Genomic DNA, 27,739 nt, shown 5'->3' with positions numbered 1-27,739 from the left:
TTGCTTTTAATGTGCTTTTATTTATTATCTCAGGATCTTTTAAAAAGCCCTGTTATAAATTAATTTTTAAGGGGAATGTGTACATAAAGTCCTGTTTACATAGATACATAAATAAGATCAAATCTACAAATGATTAATATTTGTCAAGGAAGAAATTTCAACTGGAAGACTGACAAAGACTCAGCTAACAGCCAAAACATGTGCATAGCAATACAACATCGATGTATACACATCTTAATAAGGCATTGGCACATTCAAGTTCAATCTAAGACACAAGGAGTGTAAAGCACTATTGTAATAAATAGATTTTTTTTCTTCTATTATTGCTAGTGATTTAAAAAGCAGTGTTCATCTCACCACAAAATATCTACATTTCTGACCATGATTTATAATTTCCCTAGATTCTTTGGAATCAATAGAAATAAACATAATCTAGCCTCTATCCAAAGATAAATGCTTTTTTTTTTTTTAAATATAAAAACTTCTATTTTTGTAACTCATTGTCATCAAAGTATTGATTAAAGCAAACATACTTTAAAATCAGTCCTTGAAATCAAGGTTGAGGGCTTGAAAAGACAAAGATATCACAGAAAACGAAGAAAAGAAAAAAAAAACATGAATGGAAAAGAATCAATACATGTAAACACGGGTGGGGGAGACAAAAATAAAAACATAAACAAATGACAAAGAGGAGAAAGCCTCTCCAGCAGCTGAGAGTGAGTTAGCTACTGACAGGAACACGTGCAGCAGGATGAAGGGGTTGAAGATGCAGGTGAGGTGTCTTCCAGTAGGGGGTGCTAACAGCCCTGCTCATTCTCATCCATGCTTACACTGCTCTTGCGGCTGCTGTCCTTTGAGGTGTCTGGGGAGACGGACGAGAGCAAAGGGTCCCCCCCTCTCACCGGTGATAAGGTGTCTTCCATGAGGATGTCGTTCAGTTTGGAGCTTGGCTTGCTGTGGACGCTGTAGTGGCCATCGGGGAAGTTAGAGTGGCCTTCGTTTAGCTCCAGGGTGCTGGGTGGTTCGGGAGTGCAGGCGGGGTGGTGTTGGTGATGGGGGTGGAACGTGTACAGGTCCTGGTGACAGTCCTCCAGGGCTGGCTCCTGCTTGATGGTCCGGGCCCCGAGTTCAGCAGAGCAGAGCGCTGAGGATGCGATGGCCAGCCCGTGAGCCCGGGCCTGCATCTCTAACTCCTATAAACCCGGCAGATAGACGGACGGGTCATTCAGTGAAAAGTTAACTCGCTGTCATAAAGTCTATCACAAGCCTCTGTTCTTGTATCAGGATGACTCGAGTTTCAGATAACTGTACTGTTTCACTGGCTCTGTAGCTGCTCAAGAATCTCTTTCCAATGATTAAATTATAGCATACTAATCCAGGGTTTGTGAGCATTTTGCCTCAACTTTGCACTTGTAAAAAACTCAGGAGCTTCTCTTTTTTCCACAACATGCTGCTCTAATTAATGGTTGCAAAACAAATGCTCAATGTGACCAATCAATCAATGTCTGCTGAGCTGAGTCCCATTGATCCTTGTTATGAATTAGTTACAACGGCACGGTCTAAACAGCCAGCTTCCTCATTAAATGCATTGTTGTGTGAATTAGTGCCTCTGCTATTTTTTCCCTGAAGCTTGATATATTTCAGAGAAGTATAATCATTCTTTCTGATGTTAGCAGAGGCACTCCCTTCTTTTTACCCTCCGGACACACAGCACATGTAGTTTTCCTTGTAATTTTATTTTATGATAATAAATCACTTGGCTTCATCAAAGCATGTTTACCTGTATCCTCAACATCAGATGTCGGTTGGCATGCTCGAGCTTCTTCTGACGATTCTCCAGCTCCTTTGCCCTCTGCTGCTCCCGCTGCAGCTTCCTGATGTAGTCCACTGATGCCTTCAGGATGGTGCCTTTGTTCCAGCGCATGTCCCTGACGATCACAGAGGAGCCATTATTCTTACATCTTATAGTCTCTTAGACGTCACAGTTTTGAAGTCAGACATTATGCACTCTCCAATCAGGAAAATATGATTATAGGTTTTCCATTACTGCCATTGAAGTCTGTCCAGTTAAAAACAAGAGAAGAGATAAGGAATTCTTTACCGAACTGAATGTTGCAAAAAAAAAAGTGCATGCATGCAGAGGTCACAAGCAGTCATAAGGATGACCCTGAGCTCTCAGAAGAATTGATGGTTGTGATGGACATTTTGAAGGGGTAAAATCAATCCGTACTGGGATGAATCGCTCTTTTAGATCCAATGTCTCCACAATTGCTGAAAGGTGTTATGGTGCTGGTTGAAAACTTAGGTTTAAAGACTTAGGTTTTTTATTGCATTCACAAATTTAAATTTAAAGTAATGATTCAATCCTGGTACTGAAAATCGAAACTAAACACACCTGTTAGTTGTATAATTTTAACTTTTAAGGCTTTAAGACAGGGCTGTTTGTGAAAGGCAGCCCTCTGAGTTTGTGTGTATGTAGGTGTGAGTGTGGGTGGAGCACCCAGCTGGGGTTTAGCAAAACAACCATGGGTGGACAGACACAACAAAAGGGGCTGCTGGTAAGGTCTAAGGGCCGGGAAAGAGTGAGCTTTTTTTAACCTTAAAATATCAGTAGTCACATACAGTAAATACAATTGATATATTCATAATCAATCAGTCAGTTTGAGTGAAATTTACTTGTATATACAACATTTAAACTTTGAGTGTATCAGAGTTTATCTGTTTAACCATTTTGTGATTGATTCAACATTTACTTAAATGATGTAAAACTGACAAATCTGTGTAACTTAATAGTTGGGGGACAAAATCCACAGAAATACATTATAAAGTTCAGCTGAAGCTAATATGAAGATTCAACAGTGAGTTACACAAATCAAGTGGTTAACTTCAGATGTTACAGTCTCTTTGGTGCAACATTTCCCTCTGTGTGTTTCCCCAGACAGTGTTTCCTTGATAAGCCGCCGTAGAGGGATGGTAACACAAAGAGGGGATATTGTACTAAAACTTTGGAAGATACTGGCTTGATTTGTCTAACTCAGACTACTGAAGGCTCATATTGGTTTCAGCTGAACTTTTCCTCCATTTTTATTGCATTAGGATGGGATCTTTTCACAGAAATTACAGCCACCAGTAACTCTCTCAGCGTGCACACAGTATGGGCATTTTATTAAACAGGCCACTGGCGTATGACGGCTGTTTATGGTAGGCAGAGGGTTAATTACACATCTATATTTTTTCCACTTATTTTTCCAATAATTTGTATTCGCATTTTTTCCTGACTTTTCCTTTTAAAAAAAAGTTTTGTTGTCACAAAATCTCAGTAATTATGGTTTTCAAATTTGTCTTCAATAAGAAATAAAGCACTAAAATAGGTAACTTACGGGTCATTGGATTTTGGAATTAAAGTTCCCAATTCCTTGATTCGATCGTTGATGTTGAACCGTCGTCTTCTCTCAACTACAGAACAAAAACAAAGGAGAAACAAATCCATGATTATCTGATGAAACACTATTTGGAAATTTGTTTTGATGATTTTTTATTTTGCAACAAGTAAATAGCACCATGACAATCATCAAGTATTTTCAAACATTCCCATTGATGGAGATATGTACGGTATACAATTAAGAGCAATTAAAATGCAATTTAAACTCACTCAAATTATGGTTATCCTTCTTCTGTCTTTCCTTCGCCATAGCTCTTACCTCAGCTTCTGGAAAACACATTTTGATTAACCAATGAAATGAACAGTGCAGTGCAAGTATAAAAAAAAAAATGTGCAGCAGTTAAACGTCTACATTTTGAAGCTAATTAACCAGACGTACCCACAGGGAACCCTTCAGGCCTTTGATAGTTGTCAAATTTGCCACAGGATCCAGACTTATCCAGCATATGCATGATGGCCGGGGATTGTGAAACTACGTGATAAATGATGAGGTTTTCAAAACCACAAATGTACAGAGTAGATATTAAAACATGTCAGTCATATACAGTCAACATCCCCACAGGGAGAAGGATTATAAGAACTGGATTCATGCTACATTATGGGCTGCACAAAGGCCTGGAGAGTAGAACTTTGCATTTATTGTTATAGTTTTCATGGTTTCTGTGCAATAGAAAAGCTGAATTGATGTTAGAGTAAATTTTCACAGCACATGGATCTGTAAATGTTTGCTAAATATATTTTGATGACAGGAGCCGGGCATTTAAAGCATTTGTATGTCTCTTGCTATGACGGATTGCGGTGCTTACCAGAGTATTCCCTTTTGATGTTCGACAGGTTGGCAGGGCAGGAGTTGCTGATGGGCAGACCTTGCTGGGACAAACCCTGATTACCATACATGTCCATGAGGTTCGCAGGCACAGGGATCTGAGGGGACACAGCAAAAGACATAAAACACGGATTGCACCCAACTTCCCTGTATAGATGCTAATCAGCATCACAGGACGAGCATGATGGGAAGGGTGGAGACATGGAGCAGGCCTTTTACACGGTGAGAAAGTTTAACAGGTGTTTTATTATGCGGATGAGTGTGAGGTTCATCATTTAAGGAATAGTGTCCTTTTTTGCAGAGAGTTAAATGAGATGCTACTATTATATATGTCCGGTAAATGTGTACCTATAGCTAAGCTTAGCACAAAGACTAGAAACAGAGGGAAACAGCTAGCCTGACTCTGAACAAAAGGTAACAGCATCTGTGTTTTGGCACTTCTAAAGCTCACTAATTAACATGATATTTCTTAACTGTTTAATCTGTACAAAAAACGTGCAAAGAGGAGGCCTATGTGCTGGTTTATTTCTTGGTTGGGTGTAGTTATTTCCTCGAGTCGCTGTTGAGAAGCTGAGGAAGACAAAATGTTATTACTACTTCTTCAAATTTGGGCAAACAGCTAAAGATCGTTGCTCTTCCTGGCAGCACAAAGGAGCTAGTTTTAACATTCACATAACTGTAGATACTTAGCTTACTAGGGCTAAATCACAAGGTTGAGATTTTGTTTATTCCCAAGTACCATAGAATTTGTTTTTATGGTTTTTACCCCACAATGCACCACATCAAAAGCCCTCATGTGGTGACCTTTTTTAGTGTGTGGTTTGCATGCAGGCTCACCGCAGTGCACACATACCGTGTTAGCCATCTGAAGTCCCGGGTCCATCAGGCCAAGGATATCATCACTGTAACTGGACTCCAGACTAATAATGTCATCAATGACATCATCCATCTAAATCAAGAAGACATGAGGGCCGACAGACATACGGGTAAGTAAAATTAAATGATCACAAAAAGGTGTGTGCTCCTTGTGTCACCGTGAGATGAGTCTGAATTAAACCAGTCACCTCTTTCTCGCAGTTAGAGTTCAGGGTCAGTAAGGCCATAGGGCTGTTGGGGGCACTGTTGCCCGGCCCTGGCGGCATGCCCCCGTGGTCAGAGGACTGGTTGGGGCAGGGCAAGCTCAACGCCTGAGAGCCAAGCTTCCCCAGGTATTGTTTCACCTGCTGCTGCTGGGAGCGCTGGATGTGGTATTTGGTTGGGTTCTCCAGGTGAGTCTGGACCTAGTGATCGGAGGAGAGGAGAATGTGTAGAAAATACAAAGATTTGCTTTAGTGCCAGGAAAGATACAGAGTTTAATGGATGTGTTGATGGTGAGAAAATGCTGCTTGTTTAGAAATAAATCATATGGTCATACTGACTATATAAATGAAACGGAGAAGAGAAAGGCCCTTTCAAATCATCATTCTTGTCGCATTTTATTTTTTTGGACATGTGCTTTTACAAAGTCATCTTTTGGTAGATTAAAACAGCTCTAAATATACCTCAAAGTTGTGCCAGTTCCTGATATTTCACAGCACAGACTATAATAATAAAATAAACTTGACACAGATTTCAAACCCTATGATGAATTATGCATTTTTCTTTTGAGACGCTGTCAAGAGTTGTTATCTTAAAGAGCGTCAGAAGTAAACATTCTCTACATATTCCTCTTCAGCTCGACTACTTTCTGCTTTTCTGCACTCAGTCCACATATTATCAGCAACAAAAATTACATGCACACCCGTCTCTGCGCTCCCCCGGTTCTGGATAGATTTGATTTCTGTGGATCATTAATCCCCCACGCAGCATTAATGATCCAGAAAAGCTACTGCAAGCACATAAACAAACTTCAGAGACAGTGTTTGTCAAGGTTTTAAATGGAGGCAGAGCTGCTGTGCTCCAGTTCACGTGTGGAGAGTATATTTTTAAACCTTCCCATGTTTCGCCTGAAGTTTTTGATGAAAGCATTCTGTGATTCGTAAAATGAAGATACTATAGATGGTTGATCACTAAACGTAGATACATAATACATGTCTCAGCGATGTCACAGGAGACAGTAAATTTAGTAGAATTACATGTAAGATATGTTTTCTCTAAAACTGATAAGATTATTTTAAACATACCTCATAAGGATGATATCCAAGCATCTCAAACATCATTCCCAGTAAACTGATCTGATCCCAATTTAAAAAACAAAAAGGAAAAAAAAACTTCTACTTCTGTGTTTAACTTCTATCTACACTGAAAAGTGCTGTAGCTGCTTCCTTCTTGGTTGCACCAGAGGACTAAGCTTGTTAGCATGAGGACACATTCAGCTCATCTTTTAAAAGGCAAGAAAAGTAATTAGTTATGCATGTCAAGGAATCTCAGTACAACACAATGAGCCTTTTCAAATTTGTGTTGTTTTATGTAAAATCTGAATTTATTCCTTTATGGTGTATCACTTGATGTCAAGATGCTGTTCTTACAGTTACTGCCTTTGTTTTGAAAGGCCACCTCTTTTACTGAAACTTGCCCCGGGGCTGTTACTTAGCCTCATCCACTTTTTTTAACCCTGTGGATACTTGGCATGTGTTCTCGGCTCTTTACAGCACAAAGAATAAAGTCTGTTACATCCTTGTTTGTCTGAAGCTCACCGCTCCTCGGGTCTCAAAATGACATGTTTAATCGGCAACAACAGGCATACTGCATCTCAAAACCAATGAATAACAGCCTCGGCTACGTCGTGTTTTTTAACTGATGTATTTGTTCTGCTTAACACCAGAGGATTTAGGTTCATTAACGGAACTGAGGAGGTCACAGGCTCTAGATGAACTCTTAGCTACCTCTGACATTTCCTCTGCCGCTGTGAATACTGCTTCAGTCTGCAGACTACACCCCACAGCTGGAATTATATGATAATTGAACAGATATTTGAAAAATGAACCGACTTCAACAGTAACTTAAATTTCACGACACATGGAGAATAAGAAAAAGGAAAAACTGCTCTGACTGCTAAACATTATTTCTCAATATTTAATATTATGTGCAGTGATGATCATATAATCTGACAAATCCACACATTGGAAGTTTGTAATCATGCAATGGAATATTTTAATTTTGCATTTAAACTGGTTTGCATGTTTTCTTTGGAGAGGACACTAAACTGTGCGCCAGTGACCTTGTTTAGCACTTAGGAGTATTCCTGCTTAGGCAATATACACTCAGTACTATTAAATACACCTGTATAGTCTAATGCAATCCAATACAACGAGCTGTTATATTGATCTGCATGAGATTGTGAAGGTGTACCTAACTGCTGTGACTGTCAAATCTTTTCCACTTTTCAACACAACAAAGGCTTTTTCATGCTCTGTTACGATATCATTGTTCTGCACTCCTGTGAGGTACATTAACATAGAGTGTATCCTGCAGGTATGACTGACACCACCTTGGGCTGTAAATCTACGATTTACAGCACATCAATGTGTACGATTTACAGCACATCAATTACTGATTATCTCATACACTGCTTAGGGCAAAAGTGCAAAAGAAAGACGTTCATTTTATGTTGGTTACTAATAGAATTCTTTAGTCTTTACTTTGACAGTGTTGCAATCACATACAACCAACTCCTCTGCTGTTTTTTAACCGTGACACCTTTAATTCATAGTTAGTTTTTGTCATAACATGGAAAATAACATTCGCTTATGGGAAAACATCAATAAGAAAAATCCTGTCCCTGCAATAGTTCAATCGTTCCCACAGACCTGGAGGATTACTGAGCGCGCTGTCCTTCTCTTTAGTGGAACAATCATCATTTTATAGCAGCTGGTTTGGAGGAAAAACAGTAACCAGTGCTGCTTTAGCAACTTCAGTTATTCATCCTGCTCTGAATCTCTGAGGGTCAGGTTTACTGCTGCAAACAGCGTGCAGAGAAGTTCAGTTGGTACAGTGGAGTAGAGTGTAGTATAGTAACATAATCAGCTCCCTGGCTATTTTATTCCTTTCATTCCTGTAAGCTTTTTTATTCATCAATGCACAAATTTCTGCTTCTTTACTCAACTGCTTTGAGGTTAATCTAATGTCCCGCCTTACTGTTACCTAGGTGTTAAAAGAAGAATTATTAATATTAATCATATCATGCTATAAACAAATACAGGTCAACTCTGTGAAAGCCAGAAATGAGTCGGCTCGGCAGCTCCCAGGCTCTGAAAATACAAACTACACAAACAGCTACAGATACAGGATGAAGACATGGGCGGCAATAAGTGGATATCAGAATATTTCTACTGCTGAAAATATGCTCTTCATTCATTTCTGTGCTAGCAAGCGCATGTGGAATGCAGTAGTAGAAAGTAACCAAGCGAATTTACTGAAAGTACTGTGCTTACTTGCTTGCTAAGTCGTTTTTCTGTCACTTTATATATTTAACAGACAAACATTGTACTTTTTACTCCACTGCATTTATCTCTCAGCTATAGTTACTGTTTACTTTCCAGATAAGATTTTACATTAAATAACACAACAACATATGATGAATGAAATGCATGAAACCAGTTGTGATCCCTTGACAAAAAGAAATACATCACTGATATTTGTGAGCTGTTAGCTGCTCCATCAAAAAGTCATTTCCCCTTTAACCTCCTCAGGTATTAAAATAAGACCTAAAGGGGTAAAACTGTCCAATATTTCATAAAAAATAGAAAAATCTTCTAAGACATGAAAACAGATTCAAGAATCAGACTTTGTGTTGTTTTTTTCTTTCCTCTCCCATTAATCATCTCACGACTACCCAGATTTATCTGGTGACCTTTTGGAGGTCCCGACCCCTTGGTTGGGCACCATTGGACTAAACTACCTACATGTAGTAACTAACTCAGCATTGACCAGTTATAACAGTAAAATACTACATATACACTAATGTATCAGCAGCAACTATCTAATAATGTCATATACTGTATGATAATAAATCAGTCACAGCGGCCAACAAGTACTTTTACTTTTGCTGATAATACTTTTGCTGATAATACGTTTGCGCTTTTACTTAAAAAAGGGATATTAAACCTTTACTTATAATGGAGATTTTTTTACATTGTGGTGTTAATACTTTTATTTAAGTTAAAGACCAGAGTACTTCTTCCACCACTGATTCCATACAAGTGCTTCCCAAGAAACCACAAATCTGCTAGTGACTACTTATCCCAGGTTGCATGTGTACAGGTGGTAACTAGTACAACCCCAGCATTATTAAAATATTTCTATTTTACAACAAAAAAGGCAAATAATGAATTTCTAGAGCAGAAACGTGTTTTTTTTTTTCTGATTTCCAATCCTGTTAATCGTCTCACGACCTCTCAGATTCATCTTGTGACCCTTTGCGTGGTCCCAGACACCAAGGTTGGAAACAACTGCAATATGCAGACATGTACTTTAATGTTTCTCTTATGCACCGACACAAAGACCCAGTGGCTCCGTGTTTTCTGTCTGTGCTTGTCTATTGTAAATTCACACATCCACAGAAGTGATAGCTGCCATCGTCTATAAATAGAAACAAAGAAACTTGAAGAAACTGTACAAAGGATTAACTGTAAGAGCCCCATACAACTGTCTCTCTTGCTCCTACACTAAGAATAGAAACAAAGAGGTCAGTGAAGGCAGTTAGTGCACGAGACAAGTCGAAGTTGAAGGTGCCCCATTAAAAGATACAACGATGTTACCCTAAAGTATTACAGTAAACACAGATGTTAAGTCCTGAATCATTTTCTCTATTATTTCCTCAAACATTCAGACATTTTGCTTTGAGCTGAAATCATTAGTTGATTCATGGCTTCACTGATCAACACAAAATAATCAGCAACTATTTAGGTAAATGATTAACTGTTAGAGTCATTTTTAAAGCAGAAATCCTGGTTCCAGCTTTTCAAATGTGTAGATTTGCTGCTTTTTTCGAGCAAAGCAAGCAATCTGAATACATCACCTCTTGTCAGTTACATTCGTGGTAATTTTCTATGGACCCAACAATCCATTATTTAATTGAGAAAATAAAGACTATATCAATCAATTGTGAAAATATAAATAACCATTAGTCACAGCCCTAAAATTGTAAAAAAAAATCGTAAATATCAGACCTTTTTTAGCCGTCTGAAATCAGTTAGTTTTGTCTTGACATTAAAATGAGCATAAGTGCTTTTTCCATCTTGTTTCTGTCCTCAGGGATTACCTAAATTATTACACATAATTAGATGGTCTCACTGGTCTGAGTTCATTGGAGCCCCCTGAGGGCCACAGACCTCAGACTGGAACATCCTGGCCTTGTCAATAAATACTGTGGCTTGATTTACGATGAACTGGTCCGAGGGTGAAAAAGTTATCTGTTTGTAAAGAGTCCCGAGGAGTGAGAAAAAGGCTGTTTTTCCCCAGTGTATTTACCAAGTGGATACATCAACACAAACTGGATTGGTCAGCTTGTGGAAAAGCCAGCGAGCAGAGAAATGGGGTTACAGAGAGATCACAGAGCCAGCAGCCAGGGCCTGAACTTTACTTTGCTCAACTTCACTTAATGTACTCTTTCCAAAATACACTGTTTGGAAATGTGACATCAACGGCTAGCTCACAGCATCTGCAACCACAGCAAACAAGACATCTTGTTGTTTATCAGCTCCTTTTTAGCCATCAACAGCCCAGAGGGCCTCAGCACCATAACCCCTGAAGAGTCAGAAACACTCAGCAGAAACACACACAAAGCGCCCTGCTGTACTGTGGAAGGATGCAGAGTGAGAGCAGAATGACAAACGCTGATTTGTATTTTTTTTGACTTGTATGCTTTGGGCATTCCATGATGGTCCTACCAGGATGCATTAACAAGAATGCCCCCATTTGCTACGCAGACTAGAAGAATGGGCTACTTTGTCTCACAGTTAAGCTGTTAACGTGCACTGTGGAGCTCGCAGACAACAACTGTGATGCTAATGTGAGCAGCTACATCAGAGCAACGTGTGGTCTTCTCCACCTCTGGCAAATTGTCATGCTGTTATGCAAAAGCTTGGCAAATTACCAACGTAATACAAACCTTGAGTCTTTAAATGGGAAATGTTTTCTTAAAATTTGCATAAATCCTTAGAAAACGGGCTTTGGCAGTGTGGTTTGCAGTTTTCTACACTCACAGTACTCAGAAAACAAATTCTTAAAATTATTGAGCAATTATAGCCTGTGCTGACAGAAATGTCAACACTGGCTAATATTGCACAGTGCTAATTAAATCATTTTTACACAAAACTTTACACCAAATTTATGGTATAATCTTGTGCTTGAGATTAAAGACTACAAGTTAACTGTCTTGTTGAATTAATGAACAAATCCAAAATGAAATGAAATATCTGTGTGGCATCTTTATATACTTTCTGATGCGTACCTGTCACGAGCTACACGGACTCTATAATCCAAAAGAAACGTACATTTTGTACAAGGTTGAAGAGCACTTTGTTCTTTTCATGGACCCATAATTCCTCTGAGGAAAAAAAAAAAAACTAGAAATCATTTTTTAACCCTTTTAGGAAGTTATCCTACATAAATTTCAAAGCAGCATTTTTTTTTTTTTTAAATATGCCATGGAATGAAAGCAGTGGGGGCTAATTATGAGCATTCTTCACTGAATTAGCGTTCGGTGTGTGGCAAGGCTGTGCTCGCCTTTGTCTTGATCCCTAAACTGATCCTCTACTTATTCCCCAGAAGGTCAGAGGTCACTTGGTTAATTAAGGGTCCAATCAGTCTTTAGATAAACTCATCTGAGCTTAATGTTTGCACTTTTTGAGGTCCAGCAGCTCTGCCTGGTACCCCTGAGCTTTGTGTGGACTCTGCTAATCTACCCACAGACAGGGGAGCAGGTTAACCCAGCTCAACAGCGCCAAGCTGGAACGGCCTTTTCATTGGAGGACTTCAGTCAATGAAGAATGTCTGTAAGCTCTCGACAAAGCAGAGAAATTACTCTAACTTGATGTATTGTATACAGGGCGAGGGTTCAGGGTGGGGGCGTCCTAAACCTCTCAAAGAGCAGCAGATTATGGAGAGTATAAGTAATGTTTATGCTGCATGAAGAGGGCAATGTTTTCAATGGATATACTGTATGTGTCCTTCACTGCTGGCCCATGCCACACACATCCAGGGTGATGAAAGTGCGGCTGAGCAAGTAACCATGAAATCTCTGAATGTGTTGTGGATGGATTTAGTTCAACAAAGATTACCCAATACACTCACAGTGTATCAGTACTTTAAAGTTATACAATTAAAACTCTGATGTATTCTCTGATTCTCTGAACAACTGCTCAAGAACTGTAGTCCACACAGCCTGTGTAGAAGCTATAATATCATTCTAAATACAACATTTTATTACAGTCGCATTTGAGATAACATTACTTTTTATTGCCTCCACAGAGAACAATATGAAGTGATGAGAACCTATTTAATGTTGTAAAAAATTCACATTTCTTTGGTAAATATTATGATCTTAGAAACACAAGTGCACAAATGCAATTATATATTTGTAAAAAGATTCCCTGAAGTTCACACACATATATATATATATATATATATATATATATATTTTTAAAATATTTTTTGCAAAAGACTTGCATCTATGATCGCAGTGTTTCCAAAGAAACTGAAAAAACAGATCACTGACAGAGCAAAAAGATTACTTGGTGTCTCTGTTAAAAAATCTCAAACACACAAAACTGTAAATAGATGCACGCAGGCATATCTGGATAAGCATGTGTCCTCATGACAAACTCCACGTACATACGTGCATCAGCTTCACAATCATGAAAAAGCTGCATTTTCCAGAAAAATGCTTCACAAAACTGAACTAAGAGCGACTCACTCAAGTGTTTAGTCAGGAACAACTTAAAAAAAAAAACTTAAAATCTTTGTACTTTGAGTTTTTTTATACTGTAAAATCAGAATCGGAGGAAAATGCACCAGAAAAAAACACAAAATAGCAATAACACAGAAATTCTCAATCGCAGATAAGGAAGTTTGGTGCCACACAACGCAGCTCAATGCATTTCTATTGCCATTTCATAAACTGCCATTTCAAAACAAGCTTTCTGAAAACACATGCAGAAGACAAACAGGAAAACTCACCAAGGTGCCTTGTTAAAATGCACGCTCAAACACAACGGTCTCTACTCCTACAGAAAATCTTAACAGTCTCCTGTCCCTTGGACTGCCAGGGAATCAAAGCTATGAAAAGATGTGAATGTAGCTGAGCAAATAGGATTAAAGATGGCTAAATCCAAATGGCTGGAAGCACAGCATGCATTAAAGAGGAATTCTCTCAGGAAAGATAATCCCCATATACGCATTTTAACACACTTCACTCACTCCTGTGTTTTTTTACACACTCATAGTAAAACCACGATTGCCTGACTGTCTACACACGAGTCAATAAACTCTATAAATACAGCCGCGCCTGGACCGCTCAGACTGCAGCAATGACACATGCAACTTCTAATTTCAGAGGTGGAAACTTTATACATACACTGCAATAATTCTGACAACCATACATGCTGCCACATTCCCTCTTCTTCTCTTGCCATCACTAAACCAGCAGCACTGTTGCTTACCTTCAGCACCTCCATCGGTACCTGTGCAGCAGGCGGCAAACTGACAGGCACGCTGACATTGATGGCTGGGGTTTGGGCCGCTGTGGTTTGCGGGTACTGGGAGGCCTGTTGTCTCTGCTGCTCCCGCCGCTCCTGCTCCTGAAGCTGCTCCCGCATCAGCTGTTGCCGCAGCAGGATGCGTGATGTCATGGCCGAGGAGCTCAGCGGGGGCTTGGAGGAGCCGTGCTGGTCCGATGGGCTGCTGCCGAGAGGAGAAAGATGCCAGATGAATGAGCAGAGATGGCCAGGGTGGGGATGTCAAGGAAGAGAGGGAAAGTGAAAGGAGGTGAGGGGGACTGGAAAAGGTGAGGTGAGGAGAGGCAAAAAGAAAGAGACTGATAACAGAGAGAGGGTAGGGAGAGGTCAGACGAGGAAAGAGAGGTCAAGCAAAAGAGACAAGTGAAGAGAACGATTAGAAGAAAAGGTAGAGGAAGATGGAGGGAAGGCAGATGGAATAAAAGGTTAACATGATGAAAGGAAACTGGCTGAGAGGATGACTGAAGGAGCAGAGATCAAAATGAAAATCTTAACTGTAGAGCTGCAATGACTGGTCGATTGATTGATTAGCTGATCGAAAACACATTAAATGATTGTAGTTTGAAAAAAATGTGACCGTCTTTTAATCATTTCAGTCATTTTTAAGCTTCCATCTGGCTTCGTCGTGCATTTTCTGATGGTAAATGAAATGTCATTATGCTTTGAACAGTGGACTTACAAGAGAGCAAAATAGCAGCTGCTGCACTCAACAGAAAGAGGAACATTTTTAACAAAAGGTTGCTTCAGTTTTCCCACTCTCTTAAATTTAGACGGCTTCTCCCCAGACAGAGTCCTGCAGTCCTAAAATAGAGAGACTCTGCTGAAGCAGAAGTTGTCGGGATGAAGCCTTCATCGAGTGAGTGATCCTTTTGATAAAACTCAGTAAAACGTCTGGCCAATCCAGCTGTGCAGTAATCGCACTAATTAGCCAGCGGAGTCAAACACAGCTTCGGTCTACAGCGTATTCAGTGGGTGTTGAGCCCTCAACATACCATAATTCCCCCCCCCAGCACTGCATATAATCTCATTGTCTGACACCCCGCCCACTGAACCCTGCACAAAAACAAAATCATGCTATATTATACAATAACATCTATTAAATTACCTAAATGACATATATAATCACATTATCTACAGTCAAATAAGAGAGCACACTAGACTTATTTTTCAAGATTAATATAAACAGTTCTATTAATTTCTGAAGACAATGCTGAAGCAAAATCGCTGATTCCTGATCCTGGATAAATTCATTAGTAAGTATATTTGATAACTGTGTTACAGCCGAACAAAGACTGTAGCTTGTTCTCTGAAAGTACTGCAGCAGTTTGCTTTCAATCCAACAGCATTTTTTTGTTCAAGTTCCTTTGTACTTCACCCAATACACAGAATCAGGTTTAGTGTTCATATGCATAATTCCTTTGTCTGTGTGACTTTGGGCGATTGTGTTTCCTTTCATCCCAGATATTTCAACCAAAAGTCACTGGATCTAATGCTAAAACAGCTTGTTTTAATTTTTCATTTCCACTGCCAGAACTGAATCCTTTGATTTTTCTTCTTTCTTATAATCTACTTCACTGTTTGAGGGTTTGAGTTTCAAGACAAGGGCAGTTTCATTTCCCTTTCTTTTCGCCAGTTACAAAAATAAGAACTAGAACTGCAGGCAAAATTACCGTAAAATTTTCATTAAACTAGAGCTGAAACAAGTGGGTGATTAATCCATTTTAAGGTTAAAACATTTTTTTTTAAATGAATAATGAATGAATCATTCAAGCAAAAATGCCACTGGTTCTGAATTCTCAAAAGCAAATATTAACTTCTTTGATAGTAAACGTCATATTTTTGGGTTTGTGCTGTTGGTCAATCTGAAACTGTCGTCTGTGTTGTGGGAAGTTGCGATGTGAATTTTTTTTTTACAACTTTAAGTGACTGATCGAGAGAATAGTCAACAGATTCATTGATAATGAGCATAATCGTTAGTTAACACTGATGCTGCTCAGCTTTATGATCTCTACTTTTTAAATAGTGCCTCTTAATGTCAAATGTAAGTGTTGTACAATATGCTGGAGAAATCCACACTTACACACAATGAGAACAGTTGCCTATTGTACTGATTGCTTCACCTTGTCTTTTGATGCCACCCTATAACACACACACTCACACAGTCGTCCACTCTGTGGTGGAAAGTAATTGAGTAGATATACCCAAGCTTTGGGGTACTTGTACTTTACTTGAGTATTTCCATTTTAAGCTACTTCATATCTCTACTCTACCACATTGTACACACACGCTGTATTTTACTAGACTATATTTATCTGACAGCTGCAGATACTTTACAGATCCAGATTATACAAAATAAGTGATGATACATTATTACATATCAAATGCCTTGTCACTAGTTATGCCAGTGCTACCCGACTGTATATAAAGTAGTTTAGCCCCATGTTTACCAGCTGCAACATTGAAGTGACACTCACACATATGCAATAATATGTATTATTTTGAAATTGTTTTTATGAGTGCGTCCACGTTTTGTTTGTATCATGCACGAATGTGCACGACACAGCGATTCACATCCTGACTTTGGTTTCATGCTGTTCCACTGATTGACAGTTGGTGGCAGTAATGCACCGACAAACACAGCAAGGTGCCAACTGCTATACCAAGTAAACGTGGATGTAAACAATGCATCTGAAATATTAAAAAGAAGAAACCTATACAACGTGTTTTGGTTAGAAACATTGCATATAAACATAACTTCTGTTTGTTTACATAAAAAAACTCCACAGGGCAGCTTTAAGCAGCAGCCGCCACTAACAGCCTCCCCGCCCTGCGTCAGTCCTGTGTTTGCACTTCAGGATGTTTACTTTTACAGAGGTGAATGAAAGTGCAGCAAAAACTCAAAAATACGTTTCCTTCGTCCACAGATATTAAAGTCGACACTTTTCTTTCCCCCACACTCAGTCACGCAAATGATTATTTTATGTAAACAATGTTTTTAAAAACACATCTATCAGTTGTTGCTAACAGTTACAGATGTTTTTTTTCTAGTTATTATTGACTCTAATTAAAAACCACGGCTGCACGTATTCTTCAGCTTATAAATATCTCTGTACAGCAGCTCCTTTCACAGCTTTACATCTGCTCTCCCCTCAGCTTTACACCATCAACGTTAATAGTTTTGGCAATGACTCTTCTGATCAAAACATCTTCACACCCTTCCAGGCAATCGGAGCGAAAAACACATTTGTTGTCACCTCAAACACAACAACAACCTGAAGGTGTAGCAGCACTTCCAGGAATAAGAGAGGATCCACCAGTTTCTGTCTCCGGCTCAAGAGACTCAAGAGACCTGCACAGCTCCATTGGAACAACGAGTGTGTTTTTAAAGGACACTTCCGCAAAGATGAGTGAGTGTAATAACTCTGTTATTATGTCAAATAGCACTCCATCATGTAAAGCCAAATCCACATAAAATCTCAGACAGTGTGTTGACTTTTTGAGAAGAAATTACAGAAGAACTTAGGGAAATGCAAAAACAACACTCTAACAGTCTACAGCTATGTTAGCAGCTCTGTGAGGCTGTACACACCATAGCTCTATGTTAAATGCTAATGTCACAATGACAATGCTAACAATTATCGCAATTATAATGCTTACCATATTCACCATCCAGTTCTGCGTGTTAGCGTGCTAACATTTGCTAATTACTATTACACAGGAAGTACATACAAGGGGAGTGTCATTAGTTTTGATGAATGAACCAAAGCACAAATAAAAAAAAATTTGTCCCACTGGTTCATCTGCCAGATGAAAAGTCAAAGCTATTAGGATTCATCCCCTGGGCGCAATCCATGGTAATCAATCCAATAGCTGTCAAGAGCTTTTACTAATAAAATCAAAGACCTCAACCTCATAGTGGCACTAAAGGAAAAGTCGGGGGATCATCAAAGTCAGCATAGGCTTTGTCCTCTGGGCACCATGAATATCTGTACACAATCTCATTGGGATCCATCCAATATTTGTTGAGATATTTCAGTCGGGACCAAGAAAAGCAACATTGGAAGTCACGCTTTGTAAAGCCAGGCCAACCGTGTTCAGACTGTGCTTTTCACGCCTGAACATATAGCATTAGGAGAAGACACTGTTTCTAAACTACCTCAAACTTTGTTGAAAATTTCTATACTGACATTTCTTATGCCATTATTCATCAGCCAACATATACAACACTAACAATACATCTGTGATGAGCCAATATTGTCATTGGTATCCCTAAAACTGGCCAAATCTGTGTATCTGTCTGGCTTTACTTGAAACGCAGACAAAATTTTAAAATAAATCTAAAATGTGTAATATTGACCCCCATCAAAAGGTTTAATTACACTTGAATAATTACAGGATATTAGCCCCCCATGTGTTTCCAAACAGTGGTGAATGGTTTATAGCTGAGATCTACTGAGAGTTGTAGCACCTCATGATTTTCTTTAATACATTCCTGAATATCAGATTGACTTGTGTGTATATGTGTGTGTGTGTATATGTGTGTGTGTGTGTGTGTGTGTGTGTGTGTGTGTGTGTGTGTGTGCGTGTGTGTGTGTGTGTTTGTGTGTGTGCATGAATGACCAGAAACTGCTCTACAAAGCAAAGCTCAACCTCTCTCTTTGTTTCTTCTCTTGAATTGTTCTGTGGCTTTTTGCCAAACAAACCACTGAAACACATAAAAAGCTCTTTTGTCCTTTTTAACTTTGTCACTTGTGTGTGTGTGTGTGTGTGTGTGTGTGTGTGTGTGTGTGTGTGCATGCGTGTGTGTGCGCGCGCGTGTGCGCACCTCCTCTCTTGTTTGTGTGTATCTCAGAAAAAACAATGGCTGCACAGTCTTGAAGAGCCCCACCCACCCAACTCATGATTCCTCTGGATCTGCTCACTACACTACTCCATCATACTCCATTAGTCAGAGCTGAGTCTTTGATGCAGGTCTTAATGACTGACTGACAGACAGACAGACAGCGACTGAACAGGAGAATGAAGTAGCTTTGCATCCAGAGAGAAGAAAAGGTAAGTAACAGAGTTCAGTGGAGCGACTCAGGTCTGATCGCAGTCAAACCACTGAGCTGTTAAAGAAAAATATTCTAGTACCACCAGTATCCCTGCTGGTAATTGACTGGAGATGGTGGATGGTAGAGGGCTGCCTCTCAGACCTTGCAGACCTGATGACCCTTTAGTGACCACGAATAGCTCTGCCTAATGGGCAACGATGGTAAAATAACAACCTCATCTAAAAACTAATAGAAGACAATTAATTTGACTTTGTACAAACAACTTTTCTGCTACAAATCAACTATTGTATAAAAAAGGTGAGTGCTATTTGTCAAAGTATCATAAGATTTTTAAACCTCTTATGTACTTAAGTTAATCAATTACCACTTGCAATCAACTCTATGCCTACAAACTGTGATTTTGATCATTAACCAGTTATTGCCAAAACTACTCAACGCAAACACACTGCACGAGGAGAAACTTGCTAAAGCTATGGTAGTATATACTTCCCCACACACAGCTCTGTGCACACTGTCCTTCATGTGTAACTTGTAGTGTTTTACACACGCATACACATTCCAAAAGTACGCCTTAATGCATGCCAACAATATCACAGATGCTGAGGCGCCATACTCACAGACAATCAAAGGAGCAGGGTCTGTACACTTGCACTCCTACAGCCTCCATATTTGTTTGTTTTTTCCTGAAGGTGCACCACCCGCCCTTGGAGAGCAGTGAAAGTCATGCTGGTGGTGCAGCACTGAAAGTGTGTCAGAGGGGGGAGGCTCCAGGGCCCGGCCTGGAATCTCCAATCGCCACACAGAGTCCCAGGCAGAGGACCAGCCCCGTCCAGAGCAGAGCAGAGGAGAGGGCTGGCGCCCACTGGAAACACACTGTCCATCAACACGCCGCTTTAAAACCACACAGATACTGTTTCACTTCGAGACATGTGTCGCCACTGTTGAGTGGACGGCTTTGCAACCAAGTTTTAGTCGCTGTCCTGTGAAAACCACAGATCTCCATAATGTCGTGCATTAAGGAAAGCAGCTTGTTTTCAGTTTTATGACGATGCATTTTTCAGATAATACACTGAGTTTTTAAACGGTTTATTTGCACGTTTGACCTGCACTGTGCAGAGTTTCCACTTTCATCCCCTGAAGGGAAAAAGTTCCTCTCTGTTCACCTCAAACCTGAGTTTAAGATGTGTATATATTGTATGAGATAATTTTATTACATTACAACCGGTTTGGAACCCAATTATAATCCAATATTCTACTTACACAAATGTCATGTAGAAACCTGAGAATGAACTTTTCAGTTAAGAGACAAGACATCTTGTGTCCACCAGTTCAAATTTTGCAATAATTTGTAAAATGTAACAACTTACATGGATCATAGATTCTGGATTTTTTTTTTATGAGGAAACGTAACTTTGGAGAGCATTAAAAGCAGACCTGGAGGGGCTCTTTATGGAGTAGAGAAACATGGAAACCGTCTTTCATCTTATCTGAGAAACCAAAAATTTGATTTTTACGCTGGGCAGATATGATTTTCATGTTCTGCTCATTATAATGTTCAAACTGCAATTCAAGGATAACAAGCTTTTCTGCAAGCTGAGAAAATTCTTCAACCTCTGAGCAAAGTCTCTTCAAATCAGAATGAACACACACTCCGACAGCAGCACACGTAACACACTTATCTTACACAAGTGTAACATTTACTGTGACACACTAATATGTGTCATGTGTCCTGAGATTAATTTCATATCTCAGATGTAAAATCATACCCAAGAGACCTTACACAAAACATCATTTAAATCTTTCAGTCTTTAAATAAAGTCATTAAAAGCCATTCTCCCACCAGAGGGAGATCTTTCCTCTCTTAGTCCAATGCACCTTCACTTAGCTGTGATCTTGTAACTATAAAGGGAGTGAAGTGCAAGAATGGTGAGAGAGGACAGGCTAGTGAGATCTCATGTTAACAGGCAGCTGAGAAACTGCGCTGCTAAAACACCGCCCTGCAAAACCAGCCGCCTGTGATGATCCTGTCTGCTTTTGTTTCTCTCTACCAGAATGCAGGTGTTGTACTCACAGAGCAGATCAGGCCGCACTGGCACACTGCACGACCTCCCTGCTGGAATACAGCTCAGTGATTATGACCCTACATGACAGTACATTGATCCCCTCGGTCTCCCCTGCTGATCACCCCCCCACAGTGCGCTGCAGCTGGCATCATCCCCCAGTGTCAGTTACTAGCAAGCAAGTCAGTGATATTGTGAAGCATCTGTACACAAGTGTCAAGTCTTGAGCATCAATTATGAATGTTCTGCACACAGAGGATGCAGTTTAAAAACATTGTTCTGAAAAGAGAGAGGCAGTGAGGAGCAAATTGTACAAACAACTACAACTAAGTAAATAGTTAAACCATGTAAACAACTGCAAGTTGAAACTCTTGTGTTTACATATGGAGGACTAGTTAAATACAGAACTTCTGCACACAGCAGCAGGTTATAAACGACAGTTAACAAACAAAACCGACACTGCGTGATGTCACAATATAAACCACAGAAAACATAACATCTGATATCAACTGAATACTTTGTCTTCAGCAATAATAAACTGAAGATCTTTGGGTTTTTGACCCTTTGTGGGACAAAACAAGACACTGAGCTTTAGAAAATTGTAATCAGACAACAACAATTTCTGACATTTTAAACAATTAATCTAGAAAATAATTGGCATATTCATCAGTATAAAAACAGATATGGACATATACAAGTCCATATATAAAGTCCAACAAAAATCTATTTGAGAAATTGCAAATTTTATTTATTCCCATCCGCTTAGGAAAGTAACTGGCAAACCTGCTCCTCTGGTAAACTAATCATTGCCACTCAGATCTACAGTCCCTAACAATGCTGCTTGTCTCTAGCAAACTTTTACTATGTTCTCCAATAAGAACTCACCATAACCTTTGCATAAACAACTGTCAAATTGATGTAAAATTGGTACAAACTCTAAATGTTGTAAACTCATTTCCCCTGCAGAATAACACTGCTGCTGGAGACATTCATAGCTTCAGACTCCAGAGCAAAACAAAACAGGGTAAGCTGTTAAAGCATCCAAAGAGATAATCAGGTTCTTTGCATGGTGTTTCCAGGAAGCCAAGTCTGGTTGGGATAACTTGAACTTGCCGGGTCTTATTTCTATAATTAGGTTTCTGTACCCTTCATAATTCCCTCCACTTGTTTTCAGCAGGACGGCCTGCTCTTGCTCCTGCTCCCTCTGTGCTGAAACACGGAGAAAACAGAACGTCCAAGGACACCGAGAGGGGAGGGGGATTTCATACACTCCCCTACAGCAGGTTGAGTGAGTCCATGAGGTTTCCAAGTTTGTGTAAATGAGGATGTACGAACACAACAAAGCAGCTTTTCCCAAAACTATATTCCCGATTTTCTTTGAAGGTGATAATAACAGACAACCAGCGCATTGTTGCACTGTAAAAAGTAAACATTCATAGCTTAAAAACATAACTAATCCTCATTTTACACACAAAGAGCAAATCAAAGAAAAGAACTTTTCTTGACCTTCAGCAAAAATGACCTGATCTGAAGATGCTCATGACTAATACCTTTATTTTTCAGGAGAGGAGGTGTAAGCTCTTGCTTCACACAGTAAGCAAAGGTCAATGTATTCACACATTGTAGTCACAGTATTCTAGGGCTGAAATGATTAGTCGATTAGCTGCTTAGATCATAGGGTCTAGCTTCCCGATTGTGAGGATTTGCTGTTTTTTTTTTGTCTCGTGTAAAAGCAGCTGGAGGGTCTTTGGGTTCTGGTCTGTCAAAACAAGCAGTTTGAAGACATTGAGCTCTGGGATATTTTTCTTGTAATTTTTCACCAAAGACCAAACCAAAGATTAATCAAGAAATCATTCTGCAATCATTCTGCAGCCTAATCAATAATGAAATAATTTCAGAGCATAATAAGTTACTTACTGCCGTGCAATGTTTTGCCATATTATGAAACTACTGTTTCCGTGTTAATTACTTGTGTGGACGACAGGCCACGCTGTAAGGTCTGGGGATGCGACCTGCTGAAGTGATGTTTGCAATGTTTTGCAGTTCCTACTGGTCACCAATAGAAGGTGACAGAGATCACGGATCTTTAACATTAAAACTCATGGAGCAGAACAAAAATCCAAAGTTTAGGAGGATTTTCCAGGGGTGAAATGTAGATCAGACATGTGCTTCAAGAAGCAACAGAAGAGATTAAGATACAGCAAAGTGATCATGACTGCAGGACAAGTCGTTCTAACCATATTTTACTGCAGCCGCCAACACCTGTCCGTGTCATTTGGCCCTCGGTCCGTCTTAGATCATGGATGAAACTGTTCGGCCTCTCAGGCATCTCTGTCTGGGACTACCCATGGGAACAGGCTGCTCCCAACACCAGCTTTCATAATCGTCAACCTCTGACTCAGCGCACTTACGCAGGCAGTGTGCTTTGACTTTACAAGGCGTTAATAATAACCATGTATTTGATATTGTAATATGTCTGATATTCTGATAAGGGATAAGCCTGATACTGTGACAGCCATATTGCAATATGCAAAAGTGCAATTTCTACCGGGGAAGGGGTGGAGCGGGTTCAAAATCCTATTTTAACTTTTTACTTTCAGGTTGATTTTCTTAATAAAATCCCACGTTTCTCTCACTGTCCAGCACCATAGTCCAGGTGAGAGAAAAGAGGAGATGATAAAAATGTTTATAGGCTCATCAGACTAGAAAAAGTACATCACTTAAATGATCATTTAATCTGTGTTTTTTAATGACAATTAATGTTCCTTTATGAAGATACTTTAATAGATCAAAGTAAAGCACAGGCAGTGGGAGCAGATTGATTCAAGTGTTTTATACAGTTTCACAAACTGCCAAGTATTGAAACCTGGCATCACATTTTTGATCACAATCTTATTCCTGTTTATTCTTGGATCAAATATTTCCTGACTTAAATCATAATTTTGTTCATTTTAAACCGTGTGTTATTTAGGCAAAGCTCTTGCACGGGTCTTTGTATTCATATATGGCATTAAACACTATTATACATGAAAAGTTTGGTTTAAGTTAAATGAAAAACTTACTGTAGAAAGACAAGAGTTATACTGAGCAAAGTAAAAAGTCACACTTTGAGAAGCTACCTGGATTTATATGGAAATTTTGAACAATCCTCTGCTTTTGTCAAACGTTAACTCGCGCACTAGAAAGCATAAGATTTACAGCATAAATATTTATAGTTGATTTATATGCCAAGTTCGCCTGCAAAAAAAAAAAAAAGATCCCCCAACTCTCAGTTTCAGATATAACACATCCACTGCTATATTTATACAGCTTATTTACACTGCATAGAAGACCAGTTTCACCGCCTGTCTCACATCTATATTAGGCACAAAAAGTCTGGCACATCGTCTGCAGCAGCCTGAGTGCGCTGTCAAGCTGATATGGAGACAGCAAGAAAACAAATAGATCTGCGAAAGCTAAGATGACATTTTGTCACACTTCACATTTCAAATTTAGAAACAGCGGGGGCCAGCCATGACAAGACATCACACAAGTCAATAATCAATCCGACTAATTATAAGCATTTTGCGCAACAATGTCTCACAACGCAGTCATTGTGACTATTATTATGCTGGGTCATCCTCATGTGATGGGAAGAGGAAGTGGGTTAACTTCAATCAAAACAACTGCTCAGACAGCTTCACATATTCCAAAGGAAATAACATTAAATAAGTTAAATATTCTGTGATTCTCCAGGAACAATGCTGGCACTTCAGTTTTACTGCCACTGATTCCTGCTCAGCCAGCAACAACACAACAAAACACAACACAACACAGCTCAGATTCAGCCCGTGTATAAGTAACAGTGTAATGGCATTTCACTAATGAAGAAATTGAAGAAATTAGTTTAAAAAATGCAGAACTGGGTTAAGGGTTGGGGCCGTCTGAGATGACAGTTTTCTTCCTGATCTTGTGTTTTGGCCTGAATTTAGAGAAAAGGAGATAAAATACAAATCTGCAACAACATGTCAAAAGAACCAGAGGGGGAACAAATAAGTGGCAAACATCTGCAATAAGAGCTCTGTCTGCACACAGTGGTGTACTGTCCTCAGTGTGTCTCACCCTGACAATGAGGCGAGCTATTACTATCTCCAAACAGCATAACAGAGCCGTGTGGACACAACGTACAGAAAATCAGACAGCATTCTGCTGATAGGTGTACTGCCGTCATCGTCGTTGTCATCATCATCATCATCATCATCATCATCATCATCATCATCATCATCATCATCACACAGGCCGAGTGGTGAGTTTCACAACTTCTCTGACGAATCACAGCTAAAAAAAGTGTCTCATTATGTATTAAAATCACTCATCATCGATCACAAAATAAATCACACCAACCATCTGCTGAGTGGAGCTTCCTATTTTTGCATACAGATGTGTCAGTGGTGTTGGTCTTTTCCCAAAATGTTGAACTTATGACTAAACTAGACAAACGGATTATAAGATCTATCGTCTGAATTTGACACCATACACAAACAGACATATCAGACAACACACTCACTGTGCAACACCTCCAGAAAAAAAGGGGGTGAAAGGTCAAATCAGACCACATAGACCTGACACAGCTCAATGTTGATTGTTTAGAGAGGCCTCAATTTGCCAAAGTTGAAAACAGCTTTCTAATCAGTCAGTGGTGCAGAGTGTTTGTGTTTGAGACGCCAGAGGAACTAGTACCTGTTGTTGTTCATTTATTCTATGAAAACGTTTTTGCTTTGTTAGGATTTAAGAGCACTTTCTCCAACAACTATATTCAGCATATCGCTTTGGTTTGCAAAATCCTGATATCATTTACAGGGTCTGTTACTTAGAGTTCTTTCCAGGTGCTGATTTGTTGTATATGTGTCGCCTACATAACTTTCAGCCAGTGAATATCCTGCCATCTGCATCTGTATCATTTAACCTGTAGACTTATTTTAACTTAATACTAACACAATATCATTTGCCAAATCAAAACAGTTATTGTTAAAATCGTCTATAAAATATATTTCTATTGAGAGTTTTAGGAAAATCCAAAAAAAAACCCCAAAAAAACAACCCATCCATTTTCTTGAACAGCACGTCAACCATCACTATAAGTGAGGCTGAGCAGCATCTCATCAGACTCTGACCTGTCTGCTCCTCTACGAGCTAATATTTGGAGTTGATGTTGACAAGACAACACCCAAGTGTTGCATAACTTCATGCCAGCGGGATAACCATAAGGAATGAGAGACCAGTTGAATCCCCACTCCAGAGCTCAGCGTCGGGTCCAGCTCCAGTTAACATCACACAGGAGGAGCCTCACACATGCACGGAGCCCGGCCAACACTGAAAAGGGTCTGCAGCCTAATTATCACCTGAACACAAAAACCGCTCCAGCGTGGGAAATAACTGTCCACAGCCACACAACTGACCTGTTTTTCAAGGGTGTACTCTTCAATTCGTAATACGTTTTCGGCTCCTCTTGAAACTCCTCGCCAACCTCGAAGTCGGGAACAATTCCCGATTCGGACTGCATACTTGCAGATATCAACTTTTGGAAACGTTAAACCGCAGAAAAACACACACACACAGACGATATTTGTGCCGCCGTACTTCGCTCAGTACCAACCGCTGTCAACGCAAAACCGCCTCTGTCCAGGACCCAGAGCCCTGTAGTCCGCCACAGCAGCGAGCACAGAGCGGCGAACGGGCTGCAGGCGACGCAAGAACTGCAGCTACCGACATGCACCTCGGCTGTCAATGTCAGCATGGTTTTCATTGGCTGCGGCATCCGAAGGGGATTTTACACGGTCTTTATTTGCGCAGTGAAACTTCAGCGTCAAAAAGTTTCGTTTCCTTCAATAATATTTAATAATCGTTACAATTCATTCTTAGGAAAGAGATGAGTTTTCAACATGGCTGCTAATTTGTGACCTGGAGTCTTAACCTCTTCATTATCCTATAAGAGACAGTGACCTCACATTACACCTCAATACCACAACAATATAGGCTACTATATATTTATATTATATTATGTGAATATTCCTGAGCTTTTTCACAAACAAAAACTCAGCCTCTGACACAAACTCTTTCAGCTTGGGAAAACTCAATTATTATTGCATGAGAGGACAAAATACATTAATGGTTAATCATTGTAATGAAGCTTAAACTCCCAAAGCTTAGTGCAGGTAAAGCGACACAGAGAAGCCGTCATAAGCTGGAAGTATGAATCAGCTACTACTGATTTCATGCTCAACAATAAACAGGATTTCCATACATGCAGCTCTGTGAAGGATTTTACTTAATCGTCTGTCAGGTCGTTTGAACACTGCATCTACTCAGCGACTCAGGTCAACTTTTGAACAACAACAACAACAACAACAACAACAACAACCACAACAACAACACCGACAAAAAATCAATGTCAAAATCCTACCTGAGCAGCAGTCGTTGCATTGTTAGTAATTTATAACCTAAACCCTGCAGTTGTCTCATTGTCTCAGCGGTTCAATCAGACATTGCACCCAAATTATAACTAACCTGGAGACTCTGTCGACCCTCATGTCTGTTTCCCTCAGTTTCCTGTGCAGACAAACTAAGCTGACTCGTTAGCTGCTCGTCTCCTCCTGCAGCCC

General features: G+C 39.7%; 1 protein-coding gene across 5 annotated transcripts; it reads right to left on the bottom strand.

Moving 5' to 3' along the window:
- On the bottom strand, nucleotides 1-27,739 carry mitfb (melanocyte inducing transcription factor b). 5 transcript variants are annotated; one of them, XM_023406224.2, is made up of 10 exons: nucleotides 27,645-27,739; nucleotides 13,910-14,150; nucleotides 5,333-5,548; nucleotides 5,122-5,217; nucleotides 4,249-4,366; nucleotides 3,822-3,914; nucleotides 3,653-3,709; nucleotides 3,381-3,456; nucleotides 1,781-1,928; nucleotides 1-1,193 (listed from the first exon to the last, which is right to left on the bottom strand). In XM_023406224.2, exons 1-10 carry the CDS (start codon nucleotides 27,665-27,667, stop codon nucleotides 798-800), a joined length of 1,464 nt encoding a protein of 487 aa, XP_023261992.1. In that variant the 5' UTR covers nucleotides 27,668-27,739; the 3' UTR covers nucleotides 1-797. The 5 variants fall into 5 exon arrangements, with proteins under 5 accessions (XP_023261992.1, XP_023261988.1, XP_023261987.1 ...); XM_023406220.2 differs by lacking the exon at nucleotides 27,645-27,739 and adding an exon at nucleotides 26,537-26,743 and having other exon boundaries at nucleotides 3,653-3,706; XM_023406219.2 differs by lacking the exon at nucleotides 27,645-27,739 and adding an exon at nucleotides 26,537-26,679.

This window comes from Seriola lalandi, unplaced genomic scaffold (genome assembly GCF_002814215.2).
Source record: "Seriola lalandi dorsalis isolate HSWRI2012SDOR001 ecotype SW California unplaced genomic scaffold, Sedor1 jcf7180002054297, whole genome shotgun sequence".
Classification (NCBI taxonomy): Eukaryota; Metazoa; Chordata; class Actinopteri; order Carangiformes; family Carangidae; genus Seriola; species Seriola lalandi.
Note: the sequence above shows the minus strand (reverse complement) of the source record. Positions and strands in the feature narration are given on the sequence as shown.

What these genes read in the sequence shown, in the direction of transcription:
- mitfb (XM_023406219.2), bottom strand. Translation starts at nt 26,640, where the DNA reads ATGCAGTCCGAATCGGGAATTGTTCCCGACTTCGAGGTTGGCGAGGAG. An exon ending in CATCAAAAGGGAATACTCTG is followed by an intron (nt 3,915 to 4,248) that starts GTAAGCACCGCA and finishes TTTATCACGTAG; the next exon opens with TTTCACAATCCCCGGCCATC. An exon ending in GAAGGATAACCATAATTTGA is followed by an intron (nt 3,457 to 3,652) that starts GTGAGTTTAAAT and finishes TTTGTTCTGTAG; the next exon opens with TTGAGAGAAGACGACGGTTC.